General features: G+C 35.5%; 3 protein-coding genes across 3 annotated transcripts; all 3 read right to left on the bottom strand.

Annotated features, from left to right (window-relative positions):
* Positions 1–3,231: 3,231 nt before the first annotated feature.
* On the bottom strand, positions 3,232–5,896 carry LOC133691028 (probable BOI-related E3 ubiquitin-protein ligase 2). Its single transcript, XM_062111336.1, has 4 exons — positions 5,740–5,896; positions 5,550–5,650; positions 4,974–5,284; positions 3,232–3,800 (listed from the first exon to the last, which is right to left on the bottom strand). The coding sequence occupies exons 1-4, from the start codon at positions 5,802–5,804 to the stop codon at positions 3,273–3,275; spliced, it is 1,005 nt and encodes a 334-aa protein (XP_061967320.1). The 5' UTR covers positions 5,805–5,896; the 3' UTR covers positions 3,232–3,272.
* Positions 5,897–8,263: 2,367 nt separating this feature from the next.
* Positions 8,264–10,138, bottom strand: LOC133692773 (uncharacterized). Its single transcript, XM_062113911.1, has 3 exons — positions 9,254–10,138; positions 8,972–9,157; positions 8,264–8,885 (listed from the first exon to the last, which is right to left on the bottom strand). Exons 1-3 carry the CDS (start codon positions 9,740–9,742, stop codon positions 8,601–8,603), a joined length of 960 nt encoding a protein of 319 aa, XP_061969895.1. The 5' UTR covers positions 9,743–10,138; the 3' UTR covers positions 8,264–8,600.
* Positions 10,139–12,723: 2,585 nt separating this feature from the next.
* LOC133693016 (subtilisin-like protease SBT3) lies at positions 12,724–15,193 on the bottom strand. Its single transcript, XM_062114205.1, has one exon. It carries the CDS (start codon positions 15,137–15,139, stop codon positions 12,821–12,823), a length of 2,319 nt encoding a protein of 772 aa, XP_061970189.1. The 5' UTR covers positions 15,140–15,193; the 3' UTR covers positions 12,724–12,820.
* Positions 15,194–15,988: the final 795 nt, after the last annotated feature.

Raw genomic sequence — 15,988 nt, 5'->3', positions numbered from 1 at the left:
AGTTGGGCCCCAAATCAAGTTTTAAAACTATAAAAATAACCATTTTTATTATATATTGACTTGGTTTGACACTCCCAGCACGTGACCGGCCTTACCTCGAGTCGGGTTTTAAAACTATAATAATAACTATTTTTATCCGCACGTTGACTCGAGTCAATGGTCAACCTCACTCGTGAATCGGGCCTTTCCCCGAACCGACTTTCGAATCGAGCTTTGTCTTGTATCGACCTTCGAGTTGAATTTTAAAATTATAATAATATCTATTTTTATTCTTACACGTTTTAGTTTGATAATTTTGAAATTATAAGTTTTTTACAATGATATTTTAGGAACAAAAAATAAAAAAAATATTGTCTTTAAAAACATGTCATTTCTATATCTTTTATTTTAAAAGTCCAAAAATTCACTTTAAAATTATTCCAAATATAAATATATTTTTATATCTCTCTACATGTCTCTAAAACCAAATATATTTTTATTCTCCATCCCTTCTAACTTAAAACAGTAACTAAAGACTGTCTATCTCCTTTCAAATTATGTTTTCCTTAATCTGTAATTCGTATTGTGTTTAGATTTAACAACGTCACCAACGTATCTGATTGGTGGATCTAGTCCCAAGTCTAATATAGTACTCCTTTCAAAAGCTATCACACTATTTTTCTTAAAAAGGAAAAAAAACTACCGTAGTAGGAGTTAACCACGTTCCATCACAGCCCAGTCCCATAGGATCATCTGACCACATTGAACCCTAATTAAGAATTAATGGATATATATATATCTATATCTATATATATATATATATATATATATTCGAGTTTTAATTTTCACTTTCGAGCATGAAATAATATATATTACGTGATCATTTATCTTTTCCCTTTTCGCCGTGCATTATTTTACAACTCAAGCTAAAACGGCACTAATACGATTCTATATAAGGAAAAAAATATATTTAATAACGAATTATTGAACAAAGAAAATGGAAAGGGGAGGATCGGAATACCATTGTTTGTCGCTGATGGGCTACTGGATCGACGCCTAACAAATAGACCCTGGTTCTGCTTCTTCCTTGTCACACGGGATGCCATAGTATTCATTACCTCCGCCTCTCTTTCGCTCTCTCCTCGTTAATTTACCGATTATTAGGGTTTCATAATGCCCGTCTATAATGGAAATTGATTATTATCATTAGTAGTAGTAGTTAATTAATAATTAATTTTAATTACTATTTTTAAATAACTTAGTCCTATTATCTGCCTTAACAATCAACGAAAAGAAATATTATTTCCAGGAATTGAAAAAAGTAAACCAGAAATAGAGAATCAAATTCGTAAAATTAAGAAAGCACATGCATAGACCTCTTGAATCATTCCAGAAATAAGAGATCAGAAACGTAAACACAAATGTATCCAAACTTTGCAGCCCAGCATCAGCTTTGTGATCAATATGCTTTTGGTCTAGTGAGAAGAAATTTAATGGGCCGATGATGCACTTTGGCGTCACGCCAATATAGTTTCCTCGTAAAATATCAAAATATTATTTAAAAAAAAAAATAGTCAAAGAACATTGGAAAACTAACCTCCATCAACGTCATGGTAAGAAAAATTATTTATAATGCAATAAAATTATCATAAAAAAAAATAAAAAATTTAACCTTCCATAGTTCTTCAACTTTCCGATGACTTGAGTACTTTAAAAAAAAAAAAAAACATGCAACTCCTATGTGATATTTAACAACTCAATCAAAACAATCAATATTTCAAGAATTATTATAATCAGAAAATCATTAATTAAAAAAGCGTCAATCAAAACATTCTACATGAGGTGCTCGAACGGTTTGAGCCAATAGCTTGGAACGGGAACCGGCCAAAATCTGCTCCCAAGAACCCAAAATGAGCTTTCACACACCAGGTGACTGCCTGGATCCATATTGAAGAAATGTTAAGCCATTGCTTTCACTCCTCACATGGCAGGCAAAGCACCATCTCAGTGCAGACTACTTTAATATCTTCAGCTCAACAATAAATGTAAATCCAATTCTGGAACTAATCTTCAGCTCCCTAATAAATGTCAATCTTCCTCGTCATTCAAATTGAAGACTTTAGTCTTCAACTAATCACAAAGAAAAAAAGTAGCTAAAGATTATTTTTTATATAATATTTCATGCAACTGAAATGTGAACATCCAAGTTCATGGTCATATCAAAATCTCTCGTGATTGACTCAACTTTATCCCAGCCCAACCTAACCATATCCTAAACTAACTGATGGCTGCATGATTAAAGCGGGGGGAAAGAGTTAATGCAAGAGTTATTGCAATAAAATTTCGTTCACTAGGAAGAATAGAATTCAAAACTACAGTCGAATCATGTAGAAGCATAGATAAAGCATGGCCTAGGCTATTATAAACAACGTATTCAATAAAACAAAGTACTGTGCTCTAGATATCCCAAAATTAAGAAAGCTCCGGTGACAGATACATGGAAACCTTGCAATTCTCAATACACACGAGTAACAAAATAAGCAGGTGATCAATCTATGAAATTTTGAGAAACGTATCAAGGATGAAAGTTCCAATAACAGCTGATTCTAATCAACATAAATGGAAAGAGAACATCGATGCTAGCTGATCATTATCTTGATGTAGCTTCTAACTGGTGCATATTTTCTCTGATACACAGACAACCTTCATGTTTGGATAGTAGGTCAACATCATTTTATTGCATAATCATTAACTGTTTTTACAAATCATATCAAATAAGTTTTGCAGATTTATTGAGCATAAGCCTGAAATAGGGGTGAAGGTATAAGCTCCACCAAGTGTTAGTGGCACTGAAATTTCATACACGGAAAGAAATGGCTGGACAGAGAAGTGGAGTGTCATTAGCACTTCATGGAATGCATATAATCCCACTCCTAAAATAACAGACACAAATTTGCCAGTTATTGAATGAGATATGACAAACCTTCCAAAAGCAGAAAATATCATCATTCAAAAAACTTAAAAAAGAAACTTCAAGATATTACCAGAGAAATATACGACACCAGAATGCCACTTCAACATTTTTTAAATCACTTTTACCATTTTCAGGTCCTTTCAATCAATAAACACACCATCCAAATGGATAAAGAGCCCCATTGCACTTGAAAGTTGTTTGCACGCAAAACGTTTGAAGAAACATTAAAACCATAGCAGTATGTAAGCGATAAGGAATTATGAAAATGACACGAACAATGAGTATTACACTAGGTAGCATTAAATTTCATATTATCCCATTACATATAGACTTTCATGCCAATAAACTTGGAGGACTGACACAGGGGACAAAAACTAATCTTACTTTCACAATCCTTACAGAGGCAGAGATGCTTACAAGGTAACAAAAGCATGCAAACTTCATTCACTCTGCAAACCTTACAAATCATCAGCTCCTTCATGTCATTATTATCCTTGCAAAGCAGGTGAAAATTGATAGCACGGTCATTGTAGCATGAAGCTGTATCATCCACCTCACTGTCACCACACCCTTCTCTACTATCTCTACTTTGAGCATGGACTTGCTGAATATTAAACTTAAGGGCATTTATCATGTTTTCATTGTATCTGGCCCGTTGCTGCCATGCACCTGCTTCCATAGACAACTGTTCCATTCGTTCCTCAAGTTCCATGTTCTTCTTATTAATGCTCTCCACCTCTGCTTCTTTCTCATGAAGCTTTTGAAGAACCTTCTCTTCAACAAGGGAGATACTTTGAAGTTGGTCAGCTTGGAACTTCTCTAGGATAGTTTGCCGTAGTCGATCACCCTATTAGACATGCAAGCAAGTTAGAAATACTTCAACAGCGAATAATCATATTACCAAAGAGAGCAACAAGAAATGATTCCTAAGCACCTCACACTGTGAAAAATGAATGGCGAAAGAAAAAAACACATTTCAATATACAAATTAACCAGTTCCCATTAAGTTCAGCAGGTACAGCCATTTTGGTCTGCCCCATGTCCTGCCCCGCAACCATCAATTCAATTGAAAACAAAGAAAAAAACACTTCAAACAGAACCAAAGCCTATCATATCTTCACAGCAGGAAGGACATGAACTACCAAAGGAAAATTAAAAGGAAAAAAAATGACACCTGCCTGAATACCTCTGTAAACGTTTTTCACACTGACTCCCATAGCAAATGGAATTTAGGAACTCTACTTAGAAGGTTGAACACAATGACTGAGTTACAATGATTTTGAATGTTTTACATGTTGCCACTAGAGAGAATTAACAAACAACAGAAAGATCCTCAGGCAAAAGACAACCACACCATCATGCATCTAGAATTAGCAATTTCCATCTTTTCCGTAGAATCTGTTGATTTAATGTAGCCCACCATTAGTTTTAAACCTACTAAATCAATCCATCGAGCAAATGCTTTCATCTAATTAATTAAATTTATTGTTGTTTGAGTAAATTTGATACAAATAATTAGTGATGTAATATTGAGACAAAAAGCATAATCACCAGAGAGAGAGAGAGGAGAAACTCTTCCCAATTATCTTTTATATTTTATTTCATTATTCTAGATATTGAAAGCAAAATCCTGTGCTTTTGAACTAAGATAAAATAGTCAGCAGTCATACATTTTCAAGTAGCACTTTGCCAGCTTAACAGTGACGGAGGCAGTATTAGAGATCAAATATGTGAAAAATATCGCAATACAATATAGAAACAAATCCGTGATCCAATTCGTAAACTGCTCAAATTCAGAGTCTTGGCACTTGTGAAGCCATCAAGTACTTAAACTAACAGGTTATAGATGATACACAAAAGCATAAGAAACATAATAAATGAAGCTACAGCAACCACTATTTGCGAATTAAATGAAGTGCATTAGCATAGCAAAACATTTCAAAATCATCCTACAAAAATGGCAGCTGATAGGCTCATTTCACATTAAAATGAAGCTGTTATCTTTTTAAAAAATCCCAACCTGAATTTTAAGGAATTTATCAACCTCTACATGCTGCTGCTGTAATTCACTATCAATATCATCACCAATAAGCGATAACAAAGCCGAGTCACCGGAAGACGAAACATGAGCATTGTCAAGAGACAACCCTAACCCAGTTGAAACTGATTGCGGTTGTAGGAAATCAACGGATGAAATCTGGGAATGATTCTCCAAAAAATCTTGCTCCTTCAATCTCTCTCTCTTGGGTTCCAGTCTATAATTCCATTGCAATTCAAATCCCCCATCACTACCATCATTGACAGGACCGGGAGCAAACCCCACCACATGAACTAGAACAACAACCACCACCACAAAATACCCAAAATTTTATAGCTTGATTTAAGATCTTGCTAGCTAATTACATAAAAAAAATTGTTACCAAATTGTAAGTAATTGAGCTTGAATTAGCCTAAAAATGATAAAATTAGAGGCTGGTATTATTTAAATATAAAAAATATTAAAAAATAAATTAAAGAATCCTTCGTTTATTTCTCTATGGCTTCTGAGCTTGAAAAATAAATAGAGCAGTAAAAAGAGAGAAGTTAGGAAACTTACAAGGTGGAACATAGGGAGGATGCTGAGATTGATCTTGCAAATTAGAAGGATTCAAATACGCCACTGCCGGAGAAATCTGGCCGTCGATTGCGTATACATTTCTGAATTGCATGCATTAAGAAAAACTGATAAAAATGCTAGGTTTTGAAGAAATTGATGTAAGACTTTGGTATTCTTTAACAAAACTTACCTCAAATTTTTAGGCTGCTGCTGAGGTTGGTGGTGTTGTTGAAACTGGTGCTGGGGAAGAGCCATGATGAGAATGGTAACTTCAGATAGACAAAGAAAGGCTTCCCGACTGTGCGTATGGTAAAGGGCGAGGGGGCCAATGGTGGTGATTCTTTTTATTTTCCAGAAGGTCCTTAATGTTTTCCAATTTACTTTTTGGACTGGATAGTTTAGCTAATTAATAATTTAGCCGGTTCCATGTTGGACGTAGGGGGTGAGAAAAAAACCGAAAAACCAATTAAATCGAGAAAAATAAAAAAAAATAACTAAAAAAACTAAACCATAAAAAAACAGATTAAAATTTTAAAAAAACCAGCTGGTTCGGTTTTGGTTTTATAAGCAAAAAACTGACCGAACCGAACCGAAAAAAATCGAGCCAAACAGAAAAAATCGAGCCAAACCGGTTTTTTCCCAAAAAATCAAACCAAACTGAAACCGATCGGTTTGAACCGGTTTTGGTTTGGGTTTGATTTTTTTTAAAAAAAATTAGTTTAGTTATTTTTTTGATAAAAACCGAACCGAATCGAAAAAATCATCTCTAAAATATCTACTATACTACATAAACTAAGTTTATATTTTTATTAACATGATTGTTATCTTTTAATTAAGGATTTTTTTAGAAAAATAAAGACTAAATAATTAATGGAAAAGTGGTATTATTGGTTGTTACAACAAATACGATGGTGATTGGAATGATCTAGTCTTACCGGATTAAAAAAAACAGTGTGTTAGAGACAAGTCCTAGTACAGAATAAAAAAGAAATCGAATATTCTACCCTGGTTTTTTTATTGAATGGAATAAGTGATTGTCATGTGATGATTTTGTTAGAAATTGGAAGGAGCCGTAATTCTCATTTATTATAGACTAAATTGAATCATACAATTTCTTCAGGGACCATTTTTATCACATTTTTAGTCCAGTAACTAATGGCATGAGAGTTGTACATTATCAATACAGGACATGACCGGATTAACGTAGTCGTGGGCGGGTAATGTGGAGGTCGTGTTCGAGTCGTTATGGGAGCAAAATTGTTTTCATTCCGTAGACAGATGAACTGTCATTTATGTGGCTGTCCGCCCCTTGTAAAAAACATAAAACAAAGGCTCAAGCGCCTGAGCCTCCCTCGCACCCACGAATCTAGGTTTTTGTCAATAAACCCATGAATTTTTTATTTGTCATTTTAGGTTTTTTACCCTTTTTATTTTTTATTTTTTTTAATTATATCCTTTAGTGTAAGTTTTTTTCTTATTTTCTTTGGGTTTTTTAGATTTGTTTATCTTTTGGTTTTTCTTTCTCATTTTATATTTTAATATAAGATTTTTATTTAATTCTATCCTTCAATATTGAAATGATGGTAAACCAATTTTTGTATTTTTATCATATAATAGAAGTTTTTTATTTTTTTCAACTTCATCTTTTAATATGAGTTTTTAGATTCTTGTAGGTTTTTTTAGCTATTTTTTGTAATTTTTTATGATTTTTTAATCTCATTCTTTAATAAAAAGTTTTATTGAATCTTATATTTTAATATTAAGTTTTTTTTTTCAGACATACGAAACAAGATTTAATTTAAAAATTGAACTAAGAAAATAGTTGGGTTGAATTTTTTAAGTTTAAATTGTTGTACTGAATTTTATGAAAATGCTAAAACAAAATTTAATAATCTAAATATTATTTATTTTACGTTAATTTTTTTTCTAGATCCAGGCTGCCATGAGAATGTGGTCAATATAGTAGTTTTAGCCTAGAAAGAAATGAAATTAACCTATAACAATTACCGAAATACACTAAACTAAAAGAATTGGGGTTCCTTTCATGGTGTTTTAATGTTCATATGAACAATACGAAGTACCCTAATATATTTTCTTAATCTGTTGATTACAAATGCAACCTTGACCATGTCAGTTGGCGCGAGTGGGGAGAGTTCACAAGTGTGACAGCCGAGCACCTTCACTTAATCATTTGATAACAAATCCATTGCCGCGTGGAGGCCAGATCTCGCAAGCTCGAGAGCTGATATGCGCAATTATTTTCCCAAATGTCATATACAACATGCTGTTTGTAATATTTTTTCCCAAAATAATAAAGGTGTTTTAAAAAAAATGCAGGGCCAAGCACGCAGACTTGTCCCATTCTTGGTATCTGCCCCTTCGCTGGCCTTTATTTTTACGTTTTTTTTTTTTATTGACACTTCAAATAAAAAACAACAAATTATTCATAAAAATTCAATTAAAATCAATTTGTTATTATTAAAAAATTTAAAAAGATTTCCAGTCATAATTTTATCATATTTATAATTTATTTTAACAAATATTATGATGGTAAGATAAACAAAAAGATATATTTATATAAAAAATTATCTTGATGGAAATAAATTTCAAAATAATTATAATTTTAGATTTAATGCCCGAAAATCTGCCAAGACTTGTACATTTTTATTTTCGTTTAAAAGAATTCGGGTGGAATTCTAAATAACCAGAAAGCAGAAAATGAACATGTAAACTTTATCAAAGAATGTAATTACACGAACGGTAGCACTGATACATGAATCACTACTTACTTCTACATTAATTTCTTGTTTATATATATTTGGGGAAAAGAAATAGAAACAAATGGAAAGTGGCTCACAGGGTATCGCCGAAGCCATCGTTTTCTTTTCACTCTCTGGCCAGCTGGGTAAACCAAAAAAAGTCCAAATCCGCGTCGCTCACCCCTTGCCCACTTTCTTGATTCTTCTCCTCAGCAAAAACCAAACCAATAATATGAAATTAAAATTAAAGAAAAAAATATGAAATTCCTCTTCACGTGTTGACTGATCATCATCAATCATATGTGCAAGCCTCCTTGAGAGAAATTGGGACGTTGAGCTTCTTTGGATCAAATGTAAAATCACACTCAATTTTCCTGTTAAATTTTGTTTTAACCAGCTTTCCCAAAACATAAGCTCTTGATCTAACGACGAAGTTCATTTTTAGAGGCACTGGTAATGTGGTTGTCCCTGTTGAACTGCTCAGCCCAGCTCCACTTCCGTACAATGGTATTTTGTTGCTGATGACAGATATTGCCACGGGTCTCTGGCTCTTCCTTGATTGGTAAAACTTCTTGATCTGCAATACCCAGACACCAAATTAGAAAAGAATCCACAAATACCTTCTTCTTCCTCTGTTTTTGTTAAGGATCTGAATTGGCTTACATTTCCTGATGCAATAGTGATTTCAGAGTAGGAAAGATCAAGAGGTGTTGATGTTACACGGACGCCGAAAAATGTTCCTTTGTTACGATAGGTCATTTTCACTGTAGAGTTCACCGAGATCATATCAGTTGCCACTCCCGTTGAATCAGACCCGGCTTGGATCCTAAATTGCTCAAATGTAATACTCTGCAAGAAAAAATAAACCAATTTCTCGAATTGTAATATTTTTCGTGAAAATAAATAAAAGAAAGAAACATATATATAGTATATATAATAATATACCTTCATTGTAATCTTGGGTTTTTGTGGCTTACTAGCAGCCCAAAGAATTAAAGAAAAGAGAGAGAATAAGATAAAGAAACCAAGAACAAAAGCAAGAAAATAGCATCTACGAGGGAGACCCTTTCGACGCTCTTCATCTTCAAGAAGTCCTTCTTCTTCAATAACATCACACTCTTTCCACTGCTTCTGTCCCTTTCCTTGACCCCCTCTAGACGCATCATTTGGTGAGATCTTGCGCGATCCAGGTTTCAGCGACCCGGAAAACCGGCTTGAGGAGGACTCGCGCGAGTGGCGGCCAACAGAGGAGTGAGAGTGAGGTGGGGACCCCATGGGGCTGAGTACAGGAGTGGAGTGAAACGACGTCGTGGTTTTCTCTCCATCGTGAGAGTCACGTGATGGGCTCTGCACGTAGTAGACTGGCCGGCGAGGAGATCTTGTGGGGGATGATGGTGCTAGACTAGTGACCTCTGAGTCTGTCTTGGCGTGCATTGTCTGTCTTAGTCAGGTTCTTCTTCTTCTTCTTCTTCTTAGTTTTGATTGAGCACCGAATTCTATGCAATTGGAGATACTGATTTGCTGTCTTTTTTATCTTCTCTGTGGGTTCGCTGGAGATGATGGTGACTTTGTGGGAATTGCGAGGGGTGGATTGGTCAACTCGAGCGCAATTGAGAAATAGGCTTAATAGTGTGGAGAGAGAAGGTACGAGGGGTGGGATGTTTAAAGCAGAAAGACGAGTGTTGGTGTCACCCTGTCAGGACTCGTGCTGTTATGTTAGGGCTGGTTTAGCAGAGGAAGATGCGAGGAACTAATTACTCGACAGCCAATTACAGTTGGCGCCGCACAACGAATCTATTTATTCAGTAACTGAAGCCGTATAGTAGACAGTAGATAATGGAGAGATAATACGGCCTTCTTAAAAGCCTGTCACGCGGTAACTTTTGAGGAAGGAAATAAGCAGGGATCCAAGAGCAAAGAAAGAAAGCATGGTCCAAGCTTCCAGCAAAATGGAGCTCGGCTCATCATGCGCAAGTCTTTCTTTTCCACTAGGAAGCTCAAAAACAGAAAGAAAATATGATGGAGTCATCACTCATACCATTGATGATTCACTGGTGTCTGAATTTGGGTCACCAACCTAAAGCGAACTTGTTCTAACTTACGCGTGCAGAAGTACAAAATGCAAGTCTCTCCTGCTGGTTACTCTTTTTTTTCCAAAACAATAGTAAAAAAATGAAAGTATTGTTTGATACCAAAACTGCTGTTTGGACTTCAAGTGTCCAGGTTTAAATATGGAATTGGCTTTCTCTGCATAAAAAAAAATCCCTTGTCAAAATATAAAACCCTATTATAATTGAGTTAATAAATTACAGGAAAGAAAGAAAATATAATAAAAAAGAAAAAGCAAGAACTAAGGAAAGTGAAAGACACAGGATGGTGAGACAAGGCCCGGTTTCTTAGAAGTGATGGCTCTGTTTGAAGTGTGTACCCACGACTAAACTTTTTGAGCATTTGTATTGTGGGATGAGGCCTCGTTTGAAATGAGTGCTTGGAAAACACAGACAAAACGATCAACCTCATTGTAGACATGGATATGTGGAGACATGAAAAATTCATTTGAAGATACATAGAAGCATTATTGATTTTATTGAAAAGCTCAAAAGATTTTCTCATGTAATCCACGGATCCTATCTGATTTCAGGAAACTCATCATGGCATGCATCAATTTCTTTCTCTTTGTATTTGGATTGCATTTTATTTCTTTAAAATTGTTGAAGGTGACCTCTAACGATTAATCTCTCTCCTTTTTTTTTTTAGTACTACAATTCTCAATATCATGCATATGATCGTGGTGGAAGAAATAAAATTTATTAGGGTTTTTTTTATATAGTTATGCTGCTTTTTCTAGGAAGGGGATGCAGCAAGAATCCTTTTTTTCAATGGCAATCAATACCTAAGTGCATGTGGATGTTAGATGTGTGGTCAGAAGCCTAGCCATCACTTTGCTCAAAGATTAAAGTTGGTATTTTACTCAATCTTTGTTGGCCATTAGGAATTAGAAATTATGTAAATACCATGCAGTCCAATTATCCATACAATTGGATTGTATCTGCCTTTATCCAACATGCAAAATATATGTAATTCTAGAGTAATATTTTTGGCCATCAAAGAATTATTCACACACAAAATGTATATATTCAATTATAATTATTTGAATTTGCAACTAATTAAGCTTTTTTATAATGTAACAACTCTAAAATCTCACAGACCAATTTATAAATAAATAAATAAATATAAAAAACAAACACAATCAATTACACAAGAGCACACGCAGAATTTACATGGTTTGGTAACTTAGGTTTGTTAAACATGAGAGAAATTCACTATGAGAAAATATAAAATTACAAGGTATCTTGCAAAATTATATTTTCATTCAAAATCCCAAGGTAACAAAAAATTCTTTCTCTCTCTCTCTGTCTTCTCTCAAACCATCAAAGTGTAGAGAATAAAAACACTTACAAATAAGTCTTACCCTAAAATATGACAACTTTCAACTTTTATGTGGTCTAAATACATGGGTATTTGTTTTCTCTTGTTGGCCCACAATTTAAGACAAGCCCAACAAATCTCCATCTTTATTTAAATAGAGCCAACTTGAGTACTTTTTTGATCATCTTCACCAAGCACCTCTCAAATACTACACAAACCAATTAAGTCCAAGCAATCCTTGAACTTAATTATACAGATAGACTTCATCAACATATCTGTAGGATTCTTAATTCTAGCCATTTTTTTTTGCTACTAAAACACCTTGTTACATTATATTTAGAATAAAGTGATATATTCTATTAATATGCTTGGTTCTTTCATGGTATATCCAATTCTTGATCATATGAATAGCACTCTAAAAATCATAATACACATCAATTAACTTATATGCAAACCAAAATTATCAACCATACGTCTTAATCATCAGGCTTCTTTCATTACCTTTGGCATCGTCATACACTCAATTTCTATTATAAACAAGACAGTAATGGATTGCAAAATCACTTTCCAACTAGTGACATGCCTAGAGAAAGTGAAAACATAACATATCATCGACGTCTTCCTGTCAAAATCATCTTAGCTTTCCATTTTTGCCTTTCTTTCCTTCAAATCATATCATTAATTTAAAATAATGAAATCATAACAAGAAATTAGTTATTTGACTAAAAATGTTTAAAAATAGAACACAAAATGAAATAAACATAGGTTTAGATCTTGGTTTTCTCATGCCTTTTACCTTTATCCCATGTAAAAACTTACTACAACTCTCATTATTCATTCTTGTAAAACAAGAATGGTAAATGTTATTACAATAGCTGATCTGATCTAAATATTACTTTTACTATTTGAAAGATCAATAGCCCTTGTGTATGATATCAAACAGACACGCCGATGATTTTGCAACCAAATAAAACTGACACTATCCATGAAAGCTGAAAGCTCCTTCGCTGATTATATGTAATTTTATTCAAAAATAACACGGACATAAGTTAACTTGTAAGGTACACAAGTTTGTTAGTTCTTCTAAGACAATTGTGGACTCAAACTTGTTGACACTATGGGACTCCTGACAATATGTTTACCCCCCACATCAACCCAACTAAGATAGCCGAAAGTTACAGTCTCATCCAAGAGTGCTGGACCTTCAATGATCAGTTTGTAGCTTAATTTCTCATACTTGGCCCTGAACTCCAACTTGTCTGGAATGACACTTACCTTTAAACCAATCATGGGCGTCACATTTACGGTGTAAGTAGACATTTCCGCTCCAACATTGGTCACTGTCCTTTGAAATTCTCGCACGGTGGTCAAATTTGATGGCGAATCTTTTGCATTGAAATAGGCGATAAAAGAAGGGTAGTTAAGGTCGGTGGATGGGTTGGAACAATTTGTGGAAGATGACCTTGTGATAGCTTGGATTTGTTTTTCTGTGAATTTTAAAGCACAGAGTAGCCTCACATAATCATTTGAATTAACATCATAAATGAGACCAGGATCTAGAGCTTTGTTGGGATTAACTTGTCCAGCTCCCATGGCAAGAGGACTGGCTAGTTGTGTCTTGTTACCAAAACCGATGTCGTTGATAGGTTTCATGTTATGATCCATTATATCAGCAGTTGTCATCATGGCTGACCGTATAGCAGCTGGACTCCAATCAGGATGTGCCTTCCTCAAGAGTGCAGCCACTCCTGCTGCATGCGGGCAAGCCATAGATGTCCCTGATAGTATATTAAAATTACTGAACAAAGGTTGTGAATTGTTCAGAGCCACGACAACATTTGGAGGCCATGAAGCTAATATTAGTGCGCCTGGAGTCATAATGTCAGGCTTCATTACCAATGGACAGCTCGTCGATGGCCCTCTAGAACTGTAACCAGTAACACTTGGAGCTGATTTAATCCCCAGATTTGTTTTTCGAAATTCTACGCTTGCTTGTGGCTTGTTGCTGTTCTTGATGTAATCTATTATGGTTTTCCCATCTTTCTGATTCAGAAGAACAGTTGGAAATTGATTCTGGATGAATTCTTCAGTATCTGTAAAATTTGTTATGAAAACACCAGCTGTAACGTTTGCTTTGCTGACATTTTCAACTTGGTCGCTTAAGTCACTACCATCGTTCCCACCTTGACAAACCACAATCTTCGGTCCAATGTTGATCAATTCGCTCACTTTGTGACACCCGTCCATAAAAACAAGAGGCACTTCATAAAAATATGGAGTCCCCAAATAGAGAGATGAACCTGTGATTGAAATTCCATTGCAAAGTGTCAAAACTGCGTTAAATTCACGGTCTATAGTACCAGCAGCTACTGTTAACACCCATGGTATGCCATTATGTAGAGTTTCGTAGAAAGGCCCTTCGTTTCCAGCAGAAGTGGACACAAATACATTCTTCTCTACGGCTGCAAATGTTGCCAAGGCAATGGGGTCTTCATTCAAAGGAATCCCATCCAAGCCAAATGATAAAGATAATACATCTACACCATCGCTAATCGCTTGGTCGATTGCAGCAATTATATCAGTTGTAGAAGCACCTTCGTCAAAGAAAACCTTGTACATGGCTACATGCGCCCGAGGAGCTACTCCATTAGCAGTTCCAGGGGCATAGCCAAAGTATGATGCACCTTCCACGTAATTTCCAGCAGCGGTGCTAGATGTGTGTGTCCCATGCCCATCCGTATCACGCGTCGAATTCATAGATATAGTGATGTTAGGATACATTGCAATTAGGCCTTTGTTGAAAAATCTTGCTCCGATGAGCTTTTTGTTGCACAATGAGGAGTTGAATTGAGTGCCACTTTCACATTCTCCTTTCCATCTTTCTGGAATCTCAGGCATTCCATGGTCGTTGTAACTCTGGCTTTCTGGCCAAACACCAGAGTCCACCAACCCAATAATGATACCTTCACCATAATTTGACACCTTCCAGGCAAGGGACTGAGGTGTAAGGCCAAGAAATTTGGATGAATGAGTTGTGTCCTGCTTAACAGGTAAGTCTTTGATGGAAGAAATGTAGCCTGGAGAATTTTTTAAAAGCTCAAGTTCTGAAGGAGTGAGACTGGCACTGAAACCATTGATAACATGAGTATAACTGTAAAGCAGTTTAGAAGAGGCAGTCAGAGTGGCAGAAGTAGCCCTAGTGGTGCTATTATCAGAGACATCAAATATAGAAGCAAGAGTGGACAAGTACCAATGATACTGGCCTGAAAAGGCTTTGGGCATCACCGATAAATCCATGTGAACAATATAATTTTCGGGTTGTGATAATGTTTGAGTGAAAGGGAGGATAGTGATAACTGAAATCCACAACTTATACAAGGAAACACTGTCACGAGTCGCCATGTGCAATGTATAGTGGAAGGAGAAGGTCTTGTAGGAGTGCACTGTGGTGAACTCGTCTGTGCTTTATATAGAGAACTGGAAGGTATGGAATCTCAATATCCTCCATGCATGTATAATTATTTATTATTATTATTGGTATGTCCTGATTGTTACCTATTTTGTTCATATGGTATATAGTATATACTAGTGGACCTGCCTCTATTTTTTGTTATCATGCAGAAGTCTTGATCAACGCGTTTTGATCCCCGTGATTCCTAAAGCTAAGAGACACTGGTGTTTTGCTTCCTTCCCTTTTCCCTTTGAATTCGACAGATCATTGGTGTTAAAGCCCACCATGTGCCCAACAAGTGTACCGCACGCTAAAATATCCACTCAACTCATATGTATATCATACATATTATTCGGCACTGTAAAAAGAATAAAAATTGTAATACATGTTATCCTCCATGTGCTAGTTGTTTTCGAAGGCCACCATATCATCTTATTCCAGGGAAATGATCCGGCGTAATAGTGATGGTCTGATGGACACAATTCACTCCTACTAATGCTGGTGGTCTGCATTGTGATTCTCACCAATGCAATGAAAACAAGGGAGTTAATCATCTGGGTGGTAGGTGGTGCCTAGTGGTAAGAGCTTGGGATTAAGAGGTTTGCTCCCTCTATAGCTTCAAATTCAACCCATGTGGTTGCTCATATGATAGCCACTGGAGGCTTACATAGTCGTTAACTTCAGGGCCCGTGGAATTAGTCGAGGTGCGTGAAAGCTGGCCCGGACACCCATGTTAAACAAAAAAAAAAAACAAGGGAGTTTATTATCAATGGAAAGCATGATTGCCCGCTAGCAAACCA

Source organism: Populus nigra, chromosome 4, assembly GCF_951802175.1.
Source record: "Populus nigra chromosome 4, ddPopNigr1.1, whole genome shotgun sequence".
NCBI classification, from domain to species: Eukaryota; Viridiplantae; Streptophyta; class Magnoliopsida; order Malpighiales; family Salicaceae; genus Populus; species Populus nigra.
This window is presented reverse-complemented; position numbering and strand designations above follow the sequence as displayed.

What these genes read in the sequence shown, in the direction of transcription:
- LOC133692773 (XM_062113911.1), bottom strand. Translation starts at nt 9,742, where the DNA reads ATGCACGCCAAGACAGACTCAGAGGTCACTAGTCTAGCACCATCATCC. An exon ending in AACCCAAGATTACAATGAAG is followed by an intron (nt 9,158 to 9,253) that starts GTATATTATTAT and finishes TTTTTCTTGCAG; the next exon opens with AGTATTACATTTGAGCAATT. An exon ending in TCACTATTGCATCAGGAAAT is followed by an intron (nt 8,886 to 8,971) that starts GTAAGCCAATTC and finishes TGGGTATTGCAG; the next exon opens with ATCAAGAAGTTTTACCAATC.
- LOC133691028 (XM_062111336.1), bottom strand. Translation starts at nt 5,804, where the DNA reads ATGGCTCTTCCCCAGCACCAGTTTCAACAACACCACCAACCTCAGCAG. An exon ending in CAGCAGCCTAAAAATTTGAG is followed by an intron (nt 5,651 to 5,739) that starts GTAAGTTTTGTT and finishes CATGCAATTCAG; the next exon opens with AAATGTATACGCAATCGACG. An exon ending in ATAAATTCCTTAAAATTCAG is followed by an intron (nt 3,801 to 4,973) that starts GTTGGGATTTTT and finishes CATGTCTAATAG; the next exon opens with GGTGATCGACTACGGCAAAC.
- LOC133693016 (XM_062114205.1), bottom strand. Translation starts at nt 15,139, where the DNA reads ATGGCGACTCGTGACAGTGTTTCCTTGTATAAGTTGTGGATTTCAGTT.